The 26,632-nt window shown below is 43.9% G+C and overlaps 1 protein-coding gene across 4 annotated transcripts in view; it reads right to left on the reverse strand.

Annotated features, from left to right (window-relative positions):
* Positions 1 to 26,632, reverse strand: part of UBAP1 (ubiquitin associated protein 1) — a 391,833-nt gene that overhangs the window by 233,383 nt on the left and 131,818 nt on the right. For all 4 annotated transcript variants that reach the window (XM_069626846.1, XM_069626847.1, XM_069626845.1 and 1 more), the window contains exon 4: positions 23,418 to 23,542. In XM_069626846.1, coding sequence (XP_069482947.1) covers positions 23,418 to 23,542 — 125 coding nt within the window. The remainder of the gene's footprint in view (positions 1 to 23,417; positions 23,543 to 26,632) is intronic.

Below are 26,632 nucleotides of genomic sequence, written 5' to 3' on the forward strand. Positions count from 1 at the left end.
CGATGCTATTGGACACACTTCTAGATTCAACTGTTCACAGCGAGGCTATTGGGTACACTTCTAAATACAACTTCTAAATGCACTCCTAAATTCAGCTTTCACATGGAAGCTATTGGGCACACTTCTAGATTCATCTTTCCACAGCGAGGCTATTGAGCACACTTCTAGATTGGACTTTCCACAGCAAGTGCTGCCTGCATACCAACATTACAGTTTTCAACTCCAGATATAGTATGGGCTATAGGAAAACTCAATCCATCTAGAGCTGCTGGCCCGGAAGGCATGCCCCCTTGTGTTTTTAAGTCCGACCCTGCTCTTTGGGCTGGCATACTTAAAATAAAATATGACCTAATCTTGGCAACTTTTACCATGCCAGAGTCTTGGGCAAACGCAATCATCGTACCCATCTATAAAAAGGGCGATGCGACCTGAGAATTATCGCTGCATAGCATTAACTGACGCTGCTGCTAAAGTATTTTCGATCTTATTACTGTGCCAACTGGAAAAACATTGTTGGGCATGACATCTTTTCCAAATCTCAGGTCGGAATTCGAAAACGAAAGGGCACTTTTCTCAATGCAACTGTCATTACTCATCTTTTAGCAAACACCAAAAATGCGGGCTCTTCTGGGGTCTATATGGCTCCACAGATTTGACAGCGGCATTTGACAGTTTTCAGAAACATTCTGTGGAGGAAAATGGACGGTTTTGGGTTTCATACGAGCACGTCCTATCACATAAGGATTACCAAAGAAGGTGCAACTACTGTTAACATTCCCACGTGTGTTGGTTTGAAACAGGAACGACCATCTTCAACCTCTATATTAGTGATTTGGATATGTTATGTGCTGCTCTGGATACTTATGCAGTACGTTTGGGGACTAGGCGCTTACATTGGCTCACATTCGCTGATGATCTCATCCTTTTCGATTCTACACCATATGGACTGCAAAATAAATTGCATATTTTTGCTAACTTTGCAGACACACACAATCTCAGCCCAAATGTAGAATAAGCAATGTTAATTTTTACGGCTGGAAAGAAATTGAAACCTTTTAGATGGAAGATAAATGATTTACCAATCAAACAGACTGCAACAATGAATTAACTTGGTTATACCTTGAGCAATTGCTCATCCTTCAAATACTGGTCAGACATTCTCAATGAAAAGACTCGCTTGCTACTTTCCCAAATGAAGGTGATATTTAAAAGAAGAAAAAAAAAATTGTAAATATTGCCTTAAATAGAATTTCTCACCAAAAAAGTGGAACCAGTTATTCTATATTGCACAGACATGTGCTTATGTGATATTCATGCATGCGTGAACACGCTACAAGGATAGCTTCTGAAAACGGCATTATGCTCGGCATTGTCTATCCCCAACACGGTCATTCGACATGAATTTGGGTAGATTTCTTTAGCCATTCATCACAAATGGAGAGCTCTATGCAAAAATCTTAGAACCTATAGAAAATTATTTATCGACTGAATTGAAAGCTATGGTATTCAATAATTCCAGTAAATCTTATTCCAACAAAATGAATGCAATACTGATAGACTTAGAGGTCTCGCAAGCAGATTTATTATTTCGCCTTGCTTATGTTAAGAGTTTATACGAAAAAGATTGGATTTCAACTATAAAACTACTCCCCCCCCCCCCAATAAAAAAACCCATATGGAGTATGCCAAATACTTAAGGAACTGGTCTTCATACCTTTCTTATATTATTTCGTTTCCGAGTAATGTTGTGCGGGGCACTTACCTAAGATTCAAATTTAATGAACTGCATACCTGTGAACGGATTTCGAATTGGTCTAAGGTGAAAGACGTCAGACTTCAGACCCAATGTAGATTTCCAAATTGCTAGGAGAAAAAGGAATCGCTCAATCTTTTAGTCCTAGAATGTACTCATTTTAAGGGACAACGCACTGATTTTTTAAAGAGTTTGTTAATCAATTATTTGAAGATTGTTTGGAACATCTATGGGTTAGAATGATGACATGCATCCATAAACCTTTAATTTTTGCCCTAGCTTATTTCTTAAGCTATTTGGAACTGCAACTCTATCTCTATAAACAATGATTTTCCCATTAGTAGTCATGAGGATATAGTCATGCCAACTGGTAGTGTTGAAGAAGATTTAATGCACAAGGACATACCTAGCTGTCTGACAGCCGTTTATGAAAAATATTTTGTGTATGTTCTATTTTAAAGTATACCTTGCACCTTATCGCCTCAATTTTGTATAATATTCCTGATCTATGTAAATCAAACAAGGGGTACTATCTTTGAAAACTCGAACAGTGTAAACATTATTCTGCAAAATAAGTTAATGCCCTTCTGCAAAAAAAAGAAAACTAAACTTGAGATGTATTTTCTTTAAAGATTCATGTTGCCAGTTATCGATGGAGTATATGGATGATTATCCAGCTTCCTAGAACTTATCTTCTTATATTTATATCTTGCACATCTTGAGTTTTGAATTGTTTTTTTTAAAGTTTGTCCTTTTGTAATTATTATTCGATATAAGTTGATTATTGGTCAAATATTTATGTTATTTTATGATTAGGACTTAGTTGTGCACATGTTTTTTACGAATAATTAGCTACCTCCTTTTTAAAAGTATGTACTTGTGTTCGTTTCGTATACTATGTTGAAATTAAATTTATATGTAAAGTCTTTTGTAAGGGTTTTAAAAACCACAATTTCTTTTTTTAAATAAAGGCATTCAATGCTATCAGTGAAGAATGGAGAGCCATTAGACTGATGACTTTCTAGAACATATGTACTTGATATAATCAATGCGATGGAAGGAGGAGTTTGCATCAAAATCGGGCCATCATGATCCACGTTCATACCTTCCCACGATGACGAGAATGGGACATTGACGGAGGCCATAACGTTGCTGACAAACCTGCACAATAAGATGGAAGATTAAGTGGAAGATATTGCAGACTACAGTTGGTTTACATCCATCTTCTCATGGATTCCACACTGGATAGCAAGCATCTTTAAGTTTCTTGGAGCAATCTTGGAGATGATCATGTAAGGATTCTGTATGATGCAGATAATTACAAAATGCAAGAAGGCAACAAAGAAGCAGCAGGAATGAAGGCCATGATCAACGTTGAATCAGGACTCAAATCTAAAGAGTTGACAGATGAAGAAATCAGACTATAAAAAGGCCAGTATTGTAGCACCGGAGGGAACAAAGTTCCTGCATCCAAGAAACCTGGGTCTATTGTAGTCCGAATGGCCTGTGCAACTACATGACCTGGAGTGTTGATGAACATGTAAAATCAGCAGGATCCCTGAAAGGAGTAGTTTACTTTAGTTTATCATTTGTAGAGCGTGCCTAACCCGGAGGTATCTGGGCGCTTGAACATAGCAAAATTGTTAGTTAGAGGCAGTATGTTGAATCGTACTTTGGACCAGGTTACAGGTGGCCAGAGTGGTAAAGACAAGAATCAACAAGGCAAGGGATGAGTCAGACAAGTTCTACAGTCGTAGATGCATAGTGATCAGTAAGACTACAGCCTTGAACGGCGTAGCCAGTAAGGGCAGGTAAGGAATATACATTAGGCAGATGACAGAAATAATAGTGAATAACGTAGTAGATAACAAGACCGATAAACAAAGACGTCATTAAGCAGAGGGAGGCTAGGAAAGACTTTGTTCTGGTATGGCCGCTGGGGTAGTTAGGCAAAGTGCCATTCTTTCACTTTGGATCTGAAAGACCAGAAAGAGGGTTCGGCGCCAAGAACTGACGGGAGGGAGTACCAGCATTTAGTTGAAAGCACTGGGAAACTCGACCCCCCCCTGCCATTTTAGTTTATACTTTGGTATATTGAGGCAGTGCAGGTAAATCGATCTTGTGGGTCTGGTAGATTCGTGCCTTGAGAATTTATCTGACAAATCTTGGGGGGCCAGACATTTGTGTGTAATGACGAGTGTGTGAAGTTTAATTCTGTCGCGTACTAGTGACAGTCACGTCTGGTAGTCGAGATACAGCTGGAGCCAGGTATGTTCAAGGCACAGGAAGGGAGTTATTCTGGAGAACTTGTAATCTAGTCAGGTTATGCTCAGAGGAGCCTAGGAATAGGGTGTTACAATAGTCCAATTTAGACAGGATCAAAGCCCTGGCTAACGCAAGGCAACTGCTTGTGGACAGAAAAAAGTTTGCAGGCGTCGATTAATTTATTAGTATAAGTGGTGGTGGAAGCTGTGGAATTTACTTGTGAGGGTGTAATCTAAGTAAACGCCAAGGGTTTTAACCTCTTTGGCAACTTTGATGATATTGCCATCAATGTTAAAGGATTTGTACCGGTGGTCTAGTTGAAGACTGTCTTGGGTGCAGACGATCAAGAACTGCGTCTTGTCATTTAAGCAGAGGCTGTGTGTGGGCGTCCAGGCCTGTATTTCGCGATAGATTTCATTAAGATTTTCAGAATCTCTCACAAGCAGCCAGTGAGGGTGATGAGGACCCAAGTGTTATCTGCGTAATTTGTGTAGGTGACACCCCGGTTATCAAGACGATCAAAGAGGAGCCTAGTAAACATTTTATAAAGCCCAGGTGAAACACAAGGATGGGTATTGGCTCAGTGGCCGCAGTGGGTGCGAAGACTCTGTTTTTTTAAAGGATTGGATCCAACTGGCAGCATTTGCTCCCACAGAGGATAGATGTTCAGTCAAGATTCAGTGGTCCACAAGGTCAAACGCTGATAGGTCCAGCAGGAGCAGGATGGCCAGATTGCCCTGGTCTCTGGCTTCATCCATTTGGCTATTTAGATCCAGAAGGGCTATTTCTGTTCCATGTCTGGGTCTGAAGCCAGACTGATGCAGGCTGAGAAGGTTGTTATCCTCCAAATGTTTTTGAATTTGGAGATACGCTATTCTATTATCTTTAGCAGAAATGGGACCATTGTTATGGGTCTGCAATTTGCCGGTATGTTTGGATCTAGGTTGGGTATTTTGAGGTTTCTGGAGACCACACAGTTGGTTTTTAAAGGAAGAGTTAATCAAAGCCATGATAAAAAGGTGCCAATTCTTTTGCGCCTTCCTTAATGGCTGAAGCAGGGCAAATGTCTCCCTGGCAGTTCGAAGGTTTGAGGGCTGAAATTATATTTGCCACTTCTTCACTAGATACTGGGGAGAAGGGGAAAGGAAGGCAGGGGTGCTGATATGATGCGAGCAAGTTGGGTAAGGGGTGCTGGAGGCGAGACTATTCGTTGTCTCAGTTTTGTTTTGTAGTAAGTCTAGTTTGTCTGATAAAGCTTTCTGGATTTTCGCACATCAGGCTTTGTCATTAGCGCAATCCTCTGTAGGAGGTGATGGAGACTAGTTCTCTTGGGCTAGAGAAGAGCTCCGATACCAGATTTAGCGTCCTGGTGTTGTAGATCTCTTTTAGTGTTGGTGATGGCAGCTTTGTAAGTAGCTGCCGCAGAAGCAAAGCTTTCCTTGTTAGGGGTTGACCGGGATTGTCTCAAATTGGCTTCAGATAGTCTTTTGACGTTGCGTAATGCTTTTAGTTCGGCGGTAAACCATTTGTTTAAATGGGCCGCGGGTTTTGACTTTCTCAGTTTCAAAAGGTGCAATTTATTTGAGGGCATGTTCTATGGTACTGTCGTACAGGTCAACCAAAGAAGAGGGGTTCAGGTTTGAGTTGTGCAGAAGACCAGTGATGGGTTGTAGCAATGGTAGAAGGCTGTCTAGTGTTATATTGCGTTTGTTCCTAGACAGAGATTGTGGTGCAAGGGTGGCCTGGGTGGTAGTGCGAGTGTCTTTCAGGACAGAGAAGGTGATGCAGTGGTGGTCAGACCATGCGCACATTGTTGAGGATAGTTGTGGAGCAGCTAAAGTCAGCCAGCCAATCCAGTGTTCTACCTTTGGAGTGGGTAGGTTCGTTGGGGCGCTGTTTAAATCCCAGTTGTCTAATGGCATTGTCTAATCTGGTGGCATTAGTATCATTAGCGTCATCTAGGCCTAAATTAAGGTCTCCCAGGAAAATGATTTGCAAACTCAATTTTGTGTTTTGGGTAAGGAGGTGTGTGTTATCTTCCTCAAAAGGAGGAGATGGCACCTGGGGGTCGATAGATAAGGTGAAATAGGAGGGTGGGCCTGTCAGAGCATTAGTTTCACTGAAAGGAGTTCAGCTGAAGGTAGGCCTATGTTTGGGAATTCTACGAAGTTCAGATGGGATTTGGCTATCAAGGCCACTCCACCACCTTTACCGGAACCTCTGTCTGCGCAGATGATTGTGTAGTTATCTGGGATGGCCAGAGATGGGGACGGACGAGCAGCCGGGTGAAGCCAGGTTTTTGTTACAGCAAGGAAGTCCACATTGTTGGTTGTGAGGAAGTCGGCAATGTCCAGTGCGTGGGCGACCAGAGAACTTGCATTGATAATAGTGGCTGTGGCACCCCGAGTATTACTAGGCTGAGCAGTGGGGCAAGCATTTTTGCAAGGGTGAGTCGGCAGAGGGGTTGTCGTTTGGGAACTAAAAAGTCTTGTTGTCGAGAGTGGCTGGTGCTTTGTGAGAAATCTTGGACTGAAAGCAGCCAAGAACTGGTTATCAGCTGTGAAGAACAGTAGATGTGAGCAGCCAAGGCCTCCCTTGTTAAGTTACAAAGAGAGAACACCATGAGTGCCAGGTTTTTTCAATTAAAGACTATTAAATGCTACAATATGAGCAAATTCACGGTCCCTGATCACGTGAGCTGAGGATGAAAATTGACGAAGAGCATGGTGAACCAGATTGAAGATATCAAGTGCCTATACTCCCTTTTATTCCCAGAGGCAAGAAGATACTACAAGGCAGAGTTCAAAGGCAAAATGAATGACAGCCGGCATGAGTGATGAGATACTTGGCTAATTGGGTGGGGAGACCTGGTCAGGCTCACCCACTAACACCTGGGGTACCAGCTTACATGCTGCTAGAGCATCGAATATTTCAGAAGCATACAAGCGTGCCAAACAATTGTAGAAGGCTGTATAATGAAGAGTCTTATAGTTTAAGAGCCAATGAAATGTGTTTCTAGTAAGCCATCAAGGATGACTTGCACTATGACTTGCACTTGATGTCCGTTGTACTCCCTGTTCAGATAACTGACATGAAAACAGTGTCATCTGCCAAATTCCTGATTCGGTCTCGTTATGTAGTCTGAGAAGTTATTCTATGTCCTATCCATAGTACGACATGTGACCTTGAGTAAAAGAACCCCCCTGGGTTCAGTAAACTTGAAGAGCAGTTAAGGCTATTTTCATGAGAGTGAGTGGAGTCAGGGGTCCGCAACAAGTCCACACAGCGAAGCACACAATAATTCAATGTAGACAGTAAAGTATAAATACACAATATTTATTCTAGGCCGTAAACACACACAAAAATTAAACCAGTGACACTATTGCACAATACTCAATGATAAACATATTTGCTTTCACCATAAGGTTCTTAAAGTGCACTCAATCACTTAAATCAACAAAAAGGAGGCAAGTAAAGTGATGCAGTAAAGATGGTTCCAAGACACAAGTGAAAATCCCCAACTTCAGGAGTCCAATCCCCATGGGGCCTTGTGCCCAAACGTTACATGAGCAACAATTCTTCTCCCCATAATATACATCGGTAGCAGGTAAGTTGTTTGTGATTGTTCAAATGAAGGGATGTAACGAAGTTACTAGGTAAGCAAAATGTGTTCCTATCTTTCAGAGGTTACTGCAGAGGTGCAACGGCCAAAAGGCAGTGGAATGAAATGGCAGAATACAAAGAGACATGTTCTCAATGTCATCCTATGGAGGACAGGGGGGAGACAACTGCTTTACGCTTACTGCTCCCCTCACCCCCCCCTCTAACCCCCCCAACTGACAGATTACTTAATGGTTCTACTGGGGGGCAAAGGGGAGAGGGACGCTGGAGGTTGGATTTCGCTCTGTTGGTTCCAGTGAGGTGCCCAGGAGCTGAGGGTGCAAGTATTCCTCCAGTCAGATGACGGATTCACTGATGCAGCCCTCTTCAGGACACTGGGGAAAGGAGAGTCGCAGCGACAGCCGCTGCATAGAAACAGCAGAAGGCGTCCTTCCAGTTGCAGAAGTACATCCAGCACAGGATCCCTGGAGGTTCGATGCTGAAATTCAGCAGGAAGGCGAGTCATACCATGAACTGGAGACCACCAAAGTTCAGGTGCAAATGCGGAATGGAGACTTTTTTAGTAAGGTAGCCCACTGGAGAACTGACAGTCTAACATGTGGTCCAGGGACCCTTCCGAAGGCTCAGGACAGCTGTTCCTCGAGAACACATCGAGCTTGATGGGTCTCACTAGTACAGGGGTTAAACACCACACAGGGCTTTTGCAAATCAGGTAGTCCAACAGTGCTCCACCAGGCAAGACGCAGGAATGGATGGATGCCAGGCCTCTTCAGGAGTCTTCTTCGTATCTTAAATTGGCCGTTCTCCTACAAACGATTCTTTCCCTCAACACCGATTTGAAGAAATGGCTGCAGCAGCCTGCTTATCCAAAATGCAGCCTGGAAGCAAGTCCAAGCAGTTATCCAATCAGGGACAACTATGGGTTTCACTCATGTCCCACACCCAGACATGGAGTGGGAGAAGACAGTCCCACCCATCAGTGGCGAGGGAGGGATGGGTGGATGGGCACACACACAAGCGTGCAAAAGCAGCAGCCTTCCCGGGTAAGTGCATCACCTTATATGGGATTCCCTTACCTGGCAAGATAAGAAGGCGCCCAAACAATATGGCCAAAGAACAAGCAAAATGCATTGCCATCTCAGAGCACTAGCCAAGCTTTCTAGCCATATGCGGTAAACATAAATGTGCACACTAGAAGTTACACAAAAATGGCACAAATACAATTGCTGCCACCAGCTTGTCTTTAGGCACATATACAAGGAACCAGAAATCCCAAGTGTAAAAAGGCTTGAATGATACAAAAGGTGTCCCTGTTGCACTGCATTGTTATATGCTGTGTGTAGTGTTAAAAAGCTACAAACAAGTAAAAGGTAAAAAAAGGAAAACAGTTTCCCAGTACCGATAGTCTGAATGACTGATCTGCTCCGCTTCCCAAGCCTTTTGCCAATTTGTTATGGGGAAACTGAAGTTGCCAAAAGAGAAATTTTACCTACCAAAGACCAAGCAAGAACCTAGTGTTAGAGCAGGTAGAACAAAAGTAAACTAGATGGTCTTTCAAGTCGTCACATGGCATCAATGACCAAGTGTTAATAAGTTAAGGCCATTAGTATAGGGAGCGGAGAATAGTAGAGCACATCCATGTTCTATACTACCATCAACAGTTAATTGCACGGTAGGTGGCACGGGCTCCATTTATTGCAGTACATTTAACTTTACCTACATGGCTTGGACACAAATATACACACTCATTTTTATGCTTGTGTAAGCAGTAAATACTGCTGCTGCTAAAAGGGTATGAATTACGTGCCCGTTTAGTTCCTGGTGTTTTATGGTTGAGGGCAGAATCAGGACAATGGCGGGGTGAATCAAAGAACCTGTTGAACTAGAAATGAATGCCATGTGCTACCTTGAGTAAGTAGTGGGTGTTCACAACCATGCCACATGCTCTTTTCTAATTCCATCACAGTATCCCACTCAGATAATATATAACAAAGACACAATTAGGGCTTTAATACATATGCATATATTCACTTTTTTATTCCATGTAATTTGGGAATAAAATCTATTTCAAGAAGTAAAAAAGCATTTAATTTCCTCTTGATCAGACACTGGTACCTCTTGTGCCCTATTTTGTTTATTGGGAATATTGGACCGATTACAATGGGCTGGTACGCTGATCATCTGAAGCCCTGATTATAACTATTGCAGCACTCGGCTCAATCAGAAAGGCTAATCCTGCCAAGGAATGTGCAATATTGAAAGTTCACTATGGAGGGAGGTTTAAAAGGCCATCACCAGCCCAAAATGCAATGTGTGTGCTTTTGCAAACTGCTGATTGCTTGCAGATGGAAAATGAAATTGGGGCATCTCTAGACGGCTCTGGATTTCCCAATATGCAGCTCGGATTAACACATCGCATACACCTAAAATAAGAAATTAGTGAGTACAATTGTCAACACATGCAAAAACGAGCTCCAAACATACACATGTGATCGGGGGTAAAGAAGAGTTAATGTTCTTGCTCCATAGGGTGTCGTGGTCGTGGAAAGAACGCCCCTCTTTACAGACTTTTCTGCTGTTCTACAAGCGAAAGTACGACCCACCTGAAGAGTTCAACACAAATAGATTGCAAGATGAGTAACTGGCGAGTGTCCCAGAATAAAACAAGTTTCACTTAAAATAAAAAATAAAAAAAATATAATACAATAAAGTGCATAGAAACCAAAATCAGTTGAAAAGCAAAAAGGAAAATCTAAAACGAACAATGAAATATCACAGTGAAGCCTCAAATAAAGCAGTTTCGTTGATGCAACTAAGTCTGGGGAATCTGCAGCAGGGTGTACTATACTATTTGAATTCATGATTTATCTTGCTAGAATAATCAACACAGAAACAATAGCTTTAAGGCATCTGCTGACTTCTTCGTCACAAGATGTAGACAAATTAAGCAATATGGATCACCCGAAAAAACTTTCATAACATGGTCTGGGCTGAAGATTTTGTCCTGATGAAGACCAAGCACGTATAAGCCTGGCATCCCAAGGCAATGTTAGTGACAAATGCTGACTTAACCTTTTATTCGAGTTCAGAAAGGCAGTGTCTTTATGGATTTTTAGAACTGCAGTGAGACGTACATGGGCAAACTCTGCTTTTCAATATAGAATGTATTTTTTAGACAATGAAATTCAAAATCTCAATTAAGTTTATACCAAGAACACGGCTATTTTTTGTCTCCATCAAATTGAATGCCATGGAGGTATTTATTATGAATTGAGTATCCGTGAGAGCCCTAAAAAATTCATTCTATATTTAAAAGCAGTTTGCCAAAAAAAATACATATATAGATATATATATATAATATCGTTTTTTAAAGTATGCCAGGGGTGACTTGGTATACCCTATTTATTTTCTTGCATCAAACTCGTTCCCAAGGGGGCAATCTTCCATAACAGCCAGTAGCATATAAAGCACATACTAAGAAAGCACCAGCCTTTGTTTTATCAGTAACAAACTTGAACAAGGGTCTGCGTTACTGAAACAATGTCAAACTGAATTTTTCATGGAAGCTCAACGGAACCAACATGGTTCCGTTTTGGCTAGCAATACAATACTCCTTTTAAAAAACGACCATTTCTAATACAGATTTATTGGCATTTCCTGTCAACACACAGGGACGACCGATCACAAAATGTGTGTAAGCACCATTTGTTCAAACCAAGCTTCTGCTTCACACTCAATGCTGAAAGCCAGGTATGTACCAATAGAGCGAATCATTTGACCAGCATTACACTTCGAAACTCATTACGAATTCCAACTGGAAACTACAAAATATTGTTGAGAATCATTGTTGAACATATGATTCAGATCACAACATTTTAGCAGGTAATGCGAAAGACCCACGCATTTTTGGGAAAGAAAGTAACTCCAATCACTCCATGTGGTTTGTGTTTGTAATGTTATCACGTCATGCTTATACAGAGCTTGCACCTACCGGGAAAGGAGCAATAAACCAGTCCATGCGGCGTTGGATGGAATGAAAAGCGGAAAGTTGAGAATGAAGAAGCAGGAGTATGAAAGGGATGAAATAGGCAAATGTTAAGAAAGAAGAGTGGCAGAGGGGACTGTGGCAAACCAGAAGAAGGGACCGTACTATAGAGTGAGTCATGATTCAAGGCCGTTTATTTAAATAAAAGAAAAATGCCTATCTGACCCTAACACTATGAGGGAAGTTCCCCATCTAATGAACTAAAACTAATGGTGCTCGTCAAGTCCTAAAAAGGAAATGGTATTCAGTCCGATATCTTACAACTAACTGGCTCTAACACTTAAACTTCTGTTGCTGGCTTCTATCTTGCCGATCACAGATGACTGGACTTCAATCTCCACATATAATCATGTAGTTCACTGTGTTTGTAGAGATTCTGTTCAGTAAAAAGACAATGTTCTCCGTATTATTTCGTCTTCTCCTTTGAAAAATAAGGTTATCCTCAGTCTACTATTCTCAGCTTTTTCTCTCGTTTCAGATCCCTCCAGGATCATTGGTACAAGTAGGACGCAAACGTGTCTGATTTGATCAGTTCCGCGTACCTTTGTCAGCTTTCACAGCCTTTTTATAAATCACGCATATCCTTTTCACTCTGTTTTACATAGGGCATGTGCCCGTTGTGACAGGTCTGGAGGCGACAGACTAGTTGTCATTTCAAGATTCTTTAATCAAATAATAAAAGGAAAAAAATGCTTTGCTATCTCTATCTAACCAAACTAAGGTGCTAGTCGTTGGTTGTGAAGTCCAAAGGTAAACAGCCTGTCCTCTGTCCATCTCTAAGCTACTCTGTTCCCCACCACTAACAGAAAACAACAACGAAAAGAGCAGAAGGACTCCCCTCTCCTGGATAGGATTCTTCAGCTTTAGTATGCAACCTTGAGATATTGCTCGACTATCTCGAGAATTAATGTGCTTTGTTCTTGTAGGGGACTTTTCCCAGTGCTGGTTTCCTCTAATGGTTTCCTTGGCAGACCTTTCCCTCAGCTTTGTTAGCTTTGGAAATCCTGGAAAAAGAGCCCTCTTCAGTGTCTCTTAAAGTCTTTCTATTCCTCGTTCCACTAGGGAGACAGATTCCCTCTTTGTATGGTTCTTCTCTCTGTTGCAACAGTGCTTCAATTCCTTGGGCAGAAGACATTTGATATCCTACTCTCCCTATTCCGATTCACCGTCTTGCTACTTGCTATTCCTATTATAGACCCAGTAGTAATTCTCTTGTCCATGTCCTATCTCACTGAAACGAGCAGGATGGGTTTCACAATGGTTTTTCTCTTCTGACCACTCACTGACGAGTAGGCCGACAGTATTCTTTATTGCAGTGTTCCCTCCCTGGCCACCCGCCGTCCCCATTATCGTGCTTTGAGGGTTGGTTTCACTGGGCCTGATCATAGGAGCAGGACTTCATATATTGTCAGGACAGCTCGATTACTCGTTTTGTCTGCTTTGGATTGTTCTTCGGCACCTCTGCTGCTTCAATGCTCCAACTGTCTCGGCGTAGTTGGCGGACTCACCAGTCCACCCCGCCAGAGTAATGCCACCGCTCTTGCCTGCTTCTCCTTCTTGGGGTTTTCTTCCCTCTCTGCTCGTCGGCCTGAGACTTCCTACAGGCTTCTGGCCAACAGCACCTTCTGCCTTCCTCCCGACAGAGGATCTCTCGGTCTGCTGTCCCAGTCACGACTTCACAGAGTTGAAGTTCCCAGGCTTTGTTTCTCCATCTCTCTCCAAGAAGAGAAGTTCTTTTTATTACAGGTTGCTGGGTCCTCCCCAGAGGAGGATCGTAGTCCATACTTTGTTGGCTGAACGCTATCCATTCTTGGTTGAATCTTCTTGGTCTCAGTTCTATTGATCCCAGAACAGGGAGTAACCATTATTATTCTTTCATCCTTCTTCATGGTGTTTGCAAAATATTGTTCTTCAACGGGAATCTTGAATGACAATAACAGTGTTTTGGTGGTGTCCCACATGGTGTCAAAGGAAGGGTTTTTGCGAGTTCCTCTGCGCAACGGGAGCCCCTGTCCCTCAGGGGGTAGTCTCTCCTTGTAAAGTCTCGCTTACCACTTGAGTTGGTACTTTTGTTGGCTTTCCCAGCCGTGGCCCTCTACCTTTGTGTTTCTTTGGTTTCTGTACCCTTGTCAGTTTTGGTTTTTGGGAAACCAACATGTGCTGCCCCCACTGGTGTTTTCAAATCCTCCTTTCAGCTGCAAAGACACTTGCCGTGCAGAGCTCGGGAACCCAGGCTCCTTTCCATTCTAGTCTCGGCATAAGTTGCCAGGCCCACCACTGCTCTCCAGTGGTCACGCCATCAGTGAAGACTGTGGTCTTTTCTCGGTCATCCTCATCAGAGCCTCTTGCTTGGTCAGGACACTCGCTGGTCAGGCTTTAGCTAGCGGGTCTCGCTTCTTCCACACCACCGCTGGTTCCACAGCTTGGCATGACCCTGCCCCTCAAGAAGTCATTGCTACAGAGGCTCGCCTCTGTGTAGCTGTTACTCTCGTCCCTCTATAGGAGTCTCTCCTCGATTCGTAGCTCAGCTGCTCTTTTGCATGTCATTAGAACCAACAGAATGGTGTTCCTCTTCTTTGATCAATGCATTCAGATCTTCAGCATTGCCTGAAGCAAAAAAAAGTGAAAAAAAGGGTCTTTGGTATTTCCAGTTATGACTATAACCAACACAATCTTTCCAACACTCATATAGGCAGAAAGTGGGAGTTCCTTATCGGAATGGGAGCCCTTGTCCCCAAGAGGAGAGTCACTCCCAGTGAGGTCTCACTTGCCCAGACCCTTATGGAGGGGTCTTGCTTAGCGGGCTCACCTACCTAGCTTTAAAGGAGTTACTCCCCTCTGGGGAGAAGAGGCTAATGTCCAGGTACGCCACAGGACAAGAAAGGAATGAAGGCCAGAAGAGGCAACAAAGCAACAGGGCATGCCAGGTTGCATTTGTAAAGCACTAAAGCTGCACACAGCATTAAAGTGAAACTGAAGCTAGTAGGGGGGACATGAGCCTTAAAGGTCAGAATTGGAAAGAACGAAGGTGGGATCAATACATTTTGCTAAATCAACTGTTTCTAAGGCAGACTATGCAATCTTAGGCTCTGGTTGCTAACCATGGAAAGAGATCCTGTAGCTACAGGGCGAGGATAAAATATCTAGGAAAACACAAATGGTAGTGAGGTAGAGGCAAAAATTAGGTAGGATAAATTAGTAATGGATGGTGGACCACCCGATAGACTTTTTATTTTGTTGGTGTTTGGCAGCAGATAAGATGATTGTTAAAATGTTAGCCTAGCAAAACTGCTCCTTTCCACCAGGAGAGTTCAACATTTGAACTACTTATTAGAGAACAAAGCCTTCCGCGGGCCGGGGCGGAGGGGGGTCAAGTATTATTGATACCTGATTGATAGGAGTCATTTGGACCCATTTCCAAGAGATTGACTAATGAGCAGGTACATGGTGCTGGATATCTAGCCGTACCCCCCGGTTTTGCCCTGGTCTGTAGCCGACACACACATGGTGGGGGGTGTGGGGGTCTGCTATAGCCTTGTGTATGTTCTAGTGTGTCCGAACATCCTATTTCTGAGAAATTGCAAAAATTGGCAATCTCCCTAAATCGCCTATACTGATAGCACAGGGCTGGACTCTGCTCCACCCCTGTGCAGGGCGAATTGGTGGTTGGTCAAATTTCACTATCACCATTACACATAAGACTGGCATACCAACCTTGGGCCAAGGTTTCTGCCCACCAACTGTTATGGGCTGGAGCCAACAATCGCAAAACTGGCAATCTCCAGGAATCGCCTATACTGATAGCATAGGACCAAAACTTCAGCCCACCAACGGTTATCGGGTTGGAGCCAAACCCAAACATACAAAAACACAGATTATATATATATATATATATATATATATATATATATATATATATATATAAACAAGGTTTAAGATCATAAACTTGTCGGAACACACTCTTACTGATAAACAGAGTTGCTGAGTATGGGTTGGAATTTTTGTCCAACAGCCAGCTTCACCTATGTGCAAACTAGGATTGATTTCGACCAGTACATTAGAAAACTACATCTGAAAAAATTCTTTGCCATCACAGATTTCAAGGCACAGAAAAAGACATTACCGGAAGGAAAAACAGATATTACCATTTCTGAAATGGGAGTTCTTGCTGACTTAGTTGAGCTCCAAAAAGGCCGAACAGTCAATGATGGTCAAGAGATGGATTCAATTGACTTTCAACAGTTGGACATTAGAACAGATTGGACAGTCAAAAGCAAACTGAAACAGAAATCAAAGTTCAATCCAATGGCTAACACCGCCAACAACATAGAAGCGTTCCAAACACTGGTAATTGAGGACTTAAAAAAGCTCAGACGAAACAAAAGATAAAGAGAGAAGCAATTTAACCATGAAGGACAGAATGGCCCTTAATGAACTGTGCAACCTGACAAACTGTGTGATTAAGCCCTCAGATAAAGGACGAAACATTGTCCTAATGACTCGTGAAAATTATGTTAAAGAGGCATACAAACAGTTAAATGATAAAAAATGCAATGAGAAAGGTGGAAAAAATCCTACAAAAGCATTAGAAGAGAAGGTAAAGAAATTTGTAGCAGGTTGGGAACAGAAAGACATACTAACTGAAGAAAATTGTAAATTTCTACGAACGACCAACTCCATCACACCAACCATATATTTTCTTCAGAAAATACATAAGAACAGTAAAAAACCACCGGGAAGACCGATCGTTTCCCTAGTGGGGTTAGGGTTGGAGAACATGTCGAAATTCATAGATGAAACTCTTCTGCCCTTCGTCTCCTCATTACTTTCCTATCTCAAAGACACGAAAGATTTTCTATTGCGAGTTAACAATATACCCTGGGAATCCAACTTCATGATGGCAACCATGGACATGGTGTCCTTATACACGTCAATTGAACATAATTATGGCAAAAAAGCTTGTGAAAGATATCTAAACACCAGGTCCCTCAACTATCTGGAACACACAAAAATGATTGTAGCTATGTTTGATCTCTGCCTCACTAACATCTTTGTTTTCAATGAAGAATATTTCAGGCAAATACAGGGCACGGCTATGGGGACAACATTTGCCCCATCCTATGCCAATTTGACTATGGGGGCCTGGGAAGCTACAGAAGTATGGACAGAACAGAATCATGATTTTACTGAAAATGTGGTTATCTGGCTTCGATATATAGATGACTTACTTGTAATTTGGAAAGGGACAGAGGTTGGTTGGTATGATTTTGTAAAGCATCTGAACCAAAATGAGAAAAACTTAAGATTCACAGAAACACACAGTTATTCGTTCATAACTTTCTTGGATGTTAATTTAAGAATAGTGGAGCAAACTAACATGTGAATTACACAGAAAACCCACAGGATCAAATTCGCCACTACACGCTAAAAGCGGGCATCCTAAGAGTTTGATCTGGAGTGTACCATCTGGTGAATTCAGAAGGTTAAGAAGGAACAGCACAACTTTAGAAACATATGATGCAGAAAGCAAAAACACAGCAAGAGGATTTCCACAACAGTGTTACCCTAAAAAAGTTATTGAAAGAGCGTATTTAAAAGCCAGAAGTCATGATAGACAAATCCTCTTGGCAGACAAAGAAAAAGCTATGAATAATGAGACTCACGTATGATAGCCAAACCACAGAGGTGAAACGTGTGTTACAGAGACATTGGAAAGTTTTAACAATTGGTAAGGACATTGGAGGCCTGCTGAAAAAACATCCAGACATCAGTTACAGAAGAAATACTTCAATCAAGGATAAATTGGTCCACAGTTTCATGGATAAAGAAGTAGCCAAGGACACGAGTGCCTGGTTGACCAATCGGAAGAAAGGTTTCAACAAATGCACAAGATGCAATATGTGTAAATTTGCAAAGAACTGCACCACCTTTGAGCATCCAATAAAATCAATTGAATATATCAATGATAAAATCACGTGCGATACTGAATATGTAGTATATAGTCTTTTGTGCAAATGTAAAAAGTGGTACGTGGGCAGTACCAAATGCAAATTAAAAATAAGGGTGCAACAACATGTGAGAGCCATACAAAACAAAGATGCCAACTATCCAATGGCAAAACATTTCACTTAATGCTATAAAAGCAACATGGACAGTTTTGCTTTCTTTGGTATCATGCAATTGAAAATGGCCTGAGAGGGGGAGATCGAGAAAAAAAGCTCTGACAACAAGAAACTCGTTGAATCTTGGACTTTGAAACAAAACAACCGCTAGGCCATAACACAGACAAAGAACTATACACTTTCTTAGGGCACTAGTATAAGCATTATCATATACAAAACAACCTGGCACTTCTTACCAATAAGGACTGACTGATACAAAGTGTTTTCATAATTGGGTTTTAAAAGTGAAAATCCATTATTGTCTGTATTTTTAACTGCACTTTTTTATAATATGTTGTGTATTTTGGGGTTTTTTATGCACCTTTTTTATATTCGTCACCATGTATGTTTTATTCTGTTTGTTGTGAATGGATTTTACTGCAAACTAGAGGCATTGAAGAAAAACCGGGGATGTAACCAAGTGTAAGAGTAGAAATAGATTTCTACACTGATTTGAAGTTTAAAGCACTAAGCACTTTATGATAATCGGAGGCTGATATGCACTAAAGCACTAGGCACTTTAGTAAGCTGCCAGCACTAGGCACTTTTTTCATGCACTATGCACTTTAAGTACAAAGGCACAAGGCACTTTATCTAAAGAGATTGTGCAGATTGGACCATGTTGAGGGACTGTAAGGAACTAATCTAATGGACTTGTTGGTTGGACAATTTATATTGAGTGAAAAGTAAATCTTTAAATGATTACTCAATCATGGATTAACGTAGCTTAACTTTGTAGGGATTAAGCCCTGTTCAAAGATGTCCGCCGACCGTACCAACACAATTAAGTCCCCTCTTATGTTCATGGTCGTTGGATCCCCTTGTCCCATTTCTATGTCTGCAGGCAAGTTTTATGTATTTAAACACTATGGTGGTAGCACTTGGGTGTTGTGAGCAAGCGGCAAGTAACGCCGCGAAACGCGTCGACTTTTCTGGGAAGCTACAATGCTTTATTTTAACGAATAAAGAAGCCATTATGGATTTGCTGGTCACGGACTGATTATTTAAGCCTGGTATGAAGGAGAGTGATCCTCGCATAACTAACGTTCAGCCAGTTCTTTTAAGAAAATATATATATATATATGATACATTATGTGAATCTAAACAGATACAAGCATCAGAAATACGATTACGGTGAGTAATGTATCCCTTCTGAGACTTGTGGAATCTGCTTAGATCACATGCTGTGCATAGATTAGCGATCAGTACCTGAAGGAGGTGGGATGTGAGAAGGGTCATGAGCAAATAAATGTCTTAGAACCGCTTGTCCTACTTGGGTATCTGTCTTGGAATGGGTGTCAATGCAGTAGTGCTGAGTAAAAGTGTGAAGAGAGCTCCAAGTAGCTGCTTTGCAAATGGGGTCAAGGGGGGCATTTGCAATGAAAGCCTGAGTGGCCCCAATGTCTCTTTTAGAGTGGGCTCTTGGCGTGAAAGGCAGAGTCTTTCCAGAAAGGGAGTAACACAGCTGGATACAGTTAATAATCCACTTAGAGATGGCACCGTTAGAGACGTGATCCCCCTCTCTGCCTGTAGCTACGGAGACAAACAGTTGGTCTGTTTTCCTTAGCTGTCTGGTCTTTTTTACATAGTAGAGGACCGCCCTACGCACATCTAGGGTGTGTAGTTTCACCTCAGCCGAGCTCTGTGGGTCTTGGAAGAAAGCCGGAAGCTCGATGGACTGGTTCACGTGGAATTTAGAAATAAACTTAGGTGAGAACCTAGGGTGTGTGCGTAAAACCAGTTTATCTTTATGGACAGTAAAGAAAGGATCTTGCATTGACAGAGCCTGAATTTCACTGACCCTTCTTATAGATGTAATAGCTAAGAAGGCTGTCTGCGTACCGTTATCTGGCGACCGGACTGATATTGCGGAATTTGCAGCAGTAGATTCCGAATTCTTTCCTCGGAAGGAAAGGTCAACCCCTCTTGAATGTCTAGGATAGCTCCTAGGAACTGTTTGGAGGTGCTTGGCACCAGACTTGACTTTTTCTCGTTTATTGAGAAGCCCAATTCGAAGAGGAGGTCGATTGTCCTTTGAAGGTTTGTTCTGCAAATTACTGGGGTCTCCCCCGTGATGAGCCAGTCGCCCAGGTAAGGCTACACCAGGATTGCCTCCCTGCGTAGGTGTGCTGCCGCCAACGCCAGTACCTTGGTGAATACCCTTGGAGCCGAAGCTATCCCAAAGGGCAGTACCTTGAACTGGTAGTGCCGACTGACCACCTTGAAGCGCAAGTACTTTCTGTGCGCTGGGAACATGGAAATATGAAAATAGGCATCTTTCATGTCCAATGTTGCCATGTAATCCCCCTTTTTTAGGAGGGGGATTACCTCTCGGAGAGTAGTCATGCAAAATTTTTGGGGCTTGACATACTTGTTTGCAGGCCGTAAATCCAATACTGGGCGCATTGTCAAATCTTTTTTTGCCACAAGGAAGTAAGTTGAATAAATACCCTTGTTTACCTGTTGTCCCGGGACGAGTTATATCGCGTCCTTTGCTAGCATATTGACGATCTCCTCGAGGAGGATCTTCTGGTGTTCCAAAGAATGTATTCTGTCGTGGAGGATGGTTCCGGGGACGCTCTAACAGTTCTATGCAGTAACCTGCGGATACTGTGGACAGAACCCATCTGTCTGATGTGATCCCTTCCCAAACTTGGGTGAAGTTGGAAATGCGTCCCCCTACTGGGGTTGCGTGAGAAGGGACCCTGAACAGAGCGTCACTGTTTTGGTGGGGGCGTGCTGCCTCCTTTACTGGGATTGCCTCTACCTTTACCACGTCCTCTTTTATTACCCCTGCCGTAACCCTGGGTAGACTGTTGATTATTGTTCCACAGTGTACCCTGCCCCTGGGAATAGTTAGATTCTCTCTGGGAATTTTGGCCGCGTGGGCGACGAAAATTTCCATTCCCTCTCTGATTAGGGGGTTTATTGGTTAGTTGGCCTAGGGATTTGAGTGTCTCATACTCGTGCAGGGCATTTTTGAGCGTGTCCTCGACCTCCTTACCAAACAACATATCCGGCTCCACCGGTTGATCTAACAATGATGCTGGGGTTTCAGCTTTGAATCCAGACTGCCGTAACCAAGCGTGTCTCTTGATAACAGTTCCTTCTGCTATCAATCTGCCGGCGTTATCCGCGGCAGCAAAGGTTGCTTTTAAAATGCAACCGGACATGGCTCTTCCCTCTGCCGCAACTCGTGCCAACTGGCTCTTTAAGGGTTCTGGGGCGGAGTCTATGAGTGCCGCGACCTCTTCCCTCTGATGGCAGTTGTAGCTGGCCAACAGGGTGGTGGAGTTGGCAATCCTGGAGGAAGTGGAGGCTACTTTCCTGCCCAAACCATACAGTTTCTTGCTCTCCTTGTCGGGAGGAGCTTCGGACGATGACAAGGGTGTTCCAGCCCCTCGTTCGTAACAACCAGGGAGTCGGTTTCAGATGCCCCCTTATATACAGTGGGTCTGATTGGGCTGCCCTGAAAAGTTTCTCAATCCTGGGGTTCACCGCCCTGGTGAGGGTAGGATTTAAAAGTGAAGGGTCACTGCTTCTCTGAATAGACAAGGATAGGGATGGCCTGAGCAACAGGCCTCCTTTCTCCCACTAACTCTTCGGCAAAGTCCCTCTCCTCTTGAGCACCCTGGGTGACAATGTGGAAATGTTCTGCCACTCGGGACAGAACTTCATTCAGGAGAGGTTGATTGTCGACTGGGGAGGTGGTAATCGGGGGTTCTTTCTCTACCGGGGAATCTACTCTGTAGGTCTCAGGGACTTCCTCTTCTTGGTCCTCATCATCCCCATAGTAGCCCGTACCAGTTTGCTCTTCCAACCTGCCCAAATCTGGATCCTCACAAAAAGGATGCATCTCTTTGATATTGAGAGTAGGGCTGTATATAGAAAGGGACCAAAGACCGTGCTGGGGCTTCAAACCGGGACTTCTTACTTGGAGGTATTGGATCCTTAGAGCCTGAGGGTGCTGACCCGTCGGGAGTATAGGAGAGAAAGTGTTCAGGGTTTTTTGCGTAAAAATCTGCCAATGAAGACATCCTTGACATAACCCTGTCTATGTCATCACTAGACCATTCTCTAGAACTGGGAATAATCCTTTCTGGGGCTTTCTCCGCCTTATCCTGACTAGACTTACTGGTTTTAGCAGGGGTCGTTTGGATAACAGAGGACTGGGACTTGTCTGTCTGTGTATGTGGAGTGGGAAGTGTGTGAGGAGGCTGAGACTGCTTCCTCTGTGGTTTTCCCCCCTCCCCGTGGGCGGAAGTGTTTTCCCTGCTTTTTCGCCCCTTCGGAGCCTTCCGATGCCTGGCGTCGAGGTTTGGGGGCAGTGTCCCCATCTTTAGAACATGGAGGTAGGGACTCGGGAGCCGCTGTTACGCGGTCTACGGGCGCCGACTCCTGGTGTGCGGTCTGGTGATAGAAGTCGGCTTCGTCTTCAGACGATCGAACTTCCGTTACCTTGGGGAGCGAGGCACTCTTAGCAACAGTGGATGAATGCCTGGAGTCATGCAGCGATCTAGATCGAGAACCCCCAGAAGACACCGAATCGGACCGTTCTCTATGCACCTCTTTCCGAGAACTTGACGTGCGCGTCGAGTCTCGGTTGGACTTCATGTGCTTTGTGGAAGTGCTGTGGGTAGCGCTTGTGTCCCGGGGGTCTTCCCCATAGCCGCCCTGCCGGACCACCTTCCGAGGTCGGGGACTTGCGCTCGGCTGTCTCTTGACGCCACGTTGCCCTCGCCGTCTGAAAGCACGGCGTCGCTGCCATTGCTGAAGGCGCCCTCCGCTGACATGGCCTCCTGACGCCTGGCGTGGTGGGCCCAACGCGTGATCGAACGGTCTTTAAGTGTTTTCGGTTTAAACCCACTACACGCTCTGCAGTTCGACTCGGGGTGGTCCGTCGGCAAGCAGAGATTGCACGTGGTGTGTGTCAACCCCAAGGGTACTTGCGGTTGCACTTGGGGCAGAATTGGAAAGGGGTACCCTCCATACGCACCTTGTGGCAGCGGGCTGTTAAGTGCAGGAATATATAAGAATGTACCTATATACCAAAAGAGTGTAGAGTATGTCCACCCCCCAACTCTCCCTACTTGCAGGGCCAAGACCAGAGGCCTGCCGAGGCTAGAGGCCTTCCGAGGACCAAATCCGTCGTGCAGCTGTCGACGGTAGATTTCTTCTCCGGGCCGGCGTCGAGTGTTAAGTTCGTTGACTCGACGTTGGGGTGGAGAATGGGGAAAATATAACGGTATTTTGCAAAAGTATGGCTAAGGCCAGAGAACTCCGCGAAATGCTTCCGACCAGTATGGCGGAAAAAAACAATCTGAGGGTCCTACACGCGCAAGGGATCATGGGTACAGTGGACGTCACACTAGGGATAGTATTACTGGCGCGCCCTGTGTCGACGCCCATTTTTCGAGTTTCGAAAAACAAACTAATACTCCGCAGCTTCCACTAGATGTCGGCCTATGCACAGCATGTCAATCTAAGCAGATTCCACAAGCCTCAGAAATATATATATCTATATAGATTTAACAAATAACAAAATGCTGATATATCATATGAAAATACTTGCCTCCGATTCTCCGAGCAGCTGGTGATAATCAGGAACACAGAATCCAATAGGTAAGCCAACTTTAGCTGGAGTCTTGAACTGGTCTCCAATTTTGAAAGGTACATCATCAAGGTAACTAAAAAACCCTGCATCCAAAAAGTACAAACACAGTAGCTAAAATAAATTAGTACATCTTAAAAAGGGAGTACAATATAATGCAACTGATGTTCCTCCTCCTCCTCCTCCTCATCATTCTATTACTTAAAGAGGTTTCAAAGATCCTTGTTAAAGTTATTGCTTTTGCCATTTCAAATGTGGTAAATCTTCACTATTTGCGATTGGAGCAGAATTTGTGTAATAATGAGTTCTACTGCAGCAACTTCTCATGGCACCCAAAAGAGCTGTTCTGGACTCATCCTTAGAATGTCATTTTTTTCTCAGTGATTAAGTTAACCCCCTGCCCCCAGCCCCATTCACATGCTTAGTTGAGAACTCCGAAGACTGGGTTGAGTTCATAACAGACAAGCAAAGCTGGACAGCAAGATGTGATTGAGCAAGGGAAAATAGTCAAAGTCCCTTTTTGTTCAAGGGGGTAGAATATGGGCAGAGCTAATCATGGTGCATCTCTGGGAGATCCTGGAGAAGGCAGAGCCATCGCCCATTTTGCTTTCTTCCAAAAGTGACCAGGTCACATTTGCCAACTCCCTATGTCAGTGCCTATGGGGACCAGAAGGTCCCACCCATTAAGTCACGCTGGACGTGGAACATTGGGGGATTTTCCCCAGTGCCACGCCACTTTCCCAAAGTCATGAGGCTTCCTAGTGGCAAAGCAGGAAACAGTCATCAGTACTACTATCCCAACTCAGTGGTTCATACGGCCACAACCAAAACAAACGTCAAAAAATGTATTTGTCACCCAAAGAGAAAGTTAAATTATTTTGTGCACAAAACCCAAAATGTATTTGCAAATCTAAGCACCCAATAATACATTGGCAACAGAACCCACTACTTGGTAGGTTTAGGCAACACACATAGGCTGGAATTGAAATTCTACCAAACAAAATGGAATACGCACCACAGAGAGGGAGTCCAATTGTAGAGTAACCCAAGCATGTGTGGATTTCTGACAACAGAAACGCTCTGCAAAGAACCACAGAAGAGACCTAAACTATGGTGATGTAACTGCTCACAAAAGTCAGTGCACTGACCGTAAGGGCTGAACATTTGGCGGCGTGGCAACCTACCATTTTCCTAGGAGTTACATTCTGCAAGGGGAGAAGGTGCAGCTGCATGACACTTTCACCTTACGTCAAAGTATCCAATAGGGGGTGTTAAGCAGCAGCCACCAGAAAAAGGGGGGAGCTGGACGAGAGAGGGGGTGAATATAATCACTCTGAAAACAGAGCACAAGAAGACATGAGTGAGGAAGTGAAGGACCATCCATTTATTAACCAGACCAATCAGCAACATTAAAAATACATCTAAGTTTACTCTAAAGAGGGGCAGGGACAGGACTACTTGACTGGAAGGCATGATCTCAGTCTATTGGAAGGGGAGTAGAGAGAAAAAAAGAGGATGAGAGAGACAGCTTGCCGGTGGCTTTTTCGCAGACACTAGTCAAAACAAGACCCTGAGAAGCATAAATTGAAAGCAGGCTGCACTCTATACCTCAGATGCTGGCAGGAATCGGAAACATCAAAAGGAGAAAACAGTAAGCTTGTTGAGGGGGAGACTGCAATGCCTGGGAGAAACCGGAGGAAAAAACAGGAAAACTTGACCAGGATGGTCGACCTGTGGCTGGGGGTGAATATATCCCAGCTGGATAAAAACCCTAAACAATTGAGAAGAAATGCTTGCTCCAAGGAATATGTAAAAATGTATCATTAGTCCAGGAGGGCAATCTAGAGTGTATGACAGGTATGCAGGAGACGCTGCCCATTGACACAGGAATCCAACGCAACTTTTCACGCCTCAAGAGTCTTTAAGAACCAAGGATCTGACCCTCTGCAGCAAAGCCCTCACAGGACAAGGCTGCAGTGTTGTGCGATGCAAGTGGTAGGCAGCAGCGCAAATTATGAGCCCAGACCTCCCCCTCCATCTGCGTTCGCAAGGTAATAAGGTGCGGGAGGAGCAACGCAACCCCCTGACCTTGACCGTCTGTCCCATCCACCCTCTTGCTCACGCGTTGTTCCCCCCAGCAACTGTTCCAAGTGTCCACTGCCTGCACTTCGGCCCTGCTCTCCTCCCCACGCTCCCTTCGCAACTTCGGCCCATTCCCCCTGTCCTGTGGGCCACACGCGTTCCCTCATAACTAGGCCCAGTTCCCCTGTCATCATGCCACATGCATCCCCACGCAACCTGTCCCCCCCCCCCACTCCCTCAGACTTGTGCATCCCTCAGCGTTGCTCGCCACGCTACCTATCCCGGCCAGTGTATTGTTCCCTGCCCTTTGGTACTGTGACTATTGTATTGCCATTCCACTGTAATGTATCATCATTCTACTGCATTGCTTGCATTTCCTCTTACTTCCAGGTTTCCTTGGATAACCACTGTTTGCACATTATGTTTTGTTGGGTTACTATTGTATTGTCTACGTGTTGCGTCGCTTGCATTTCTCTTCTTCCCCTCTAGGGCCCCATGCCTACCAGCTTTGTATTCTGTCCTGTACTTGCCTTCAAAAGCCCTCGAGCTCCATTTTAGTGTACATTTGTTGCTTGCACTGTATTTTTCCACTGGTGTTAGGACCCCCACAAGGTTCCAGTTTTCTTGTTCTGTTGTATACTTACTTGTCCCCCCCCCCAGTGTGAGTCTTCCTGTTTGCCCCTAGCGTGTGAGCCCCCACCCCTCCTGCTTGGGCTGCCCCCCTCCCCTTACTCTCCACCCACAACCTCTATGGTGCTCTCCGTCTTCCCCATCTTCTCAAACTGCTATTCTAGCGACTATCCTATCCCTCTCACTAAGTCAGGTAGGAAGAGGCTGACACTCTGGCACTCTTTGGCTGATGTGCCGCCTCTTTCCTCCACCACCTCTCTGGCACCCTCTTCTTCCTCCACTGTCCATTCTCAGACGCATACAGATAACGCGAGGGAAGGTGGTTCACATGGCAGATTGTGCGACCATGTGAAGATGGCTGCAGCTATAATAAAGACCTATGTCTAAGAAGAAGAAGATAGATTTCTGTTCTGGTGTTTCATTTTGCCTTAAAGCTATTTTCTGAACACAGACAAATACAAACT

The sequence above is a fragment of the Ambystoma mexicanum genome, chromosome 6p (assembly GCF_040938575.1).
Source record: "Ambystoma mexicanum isolate Mex_15411 chromosome 6p, UKY_AmexF1_1, whole genome shotgun sequence".
In the NCBI taxonomy this organism is placed as follows: domain Eukaryota; kingdom Metazoa; phylum Chordata; class Amphibia; order Caudata; family Ambystomatidae; genus Ambystoma; species Ambystoma mexicanum.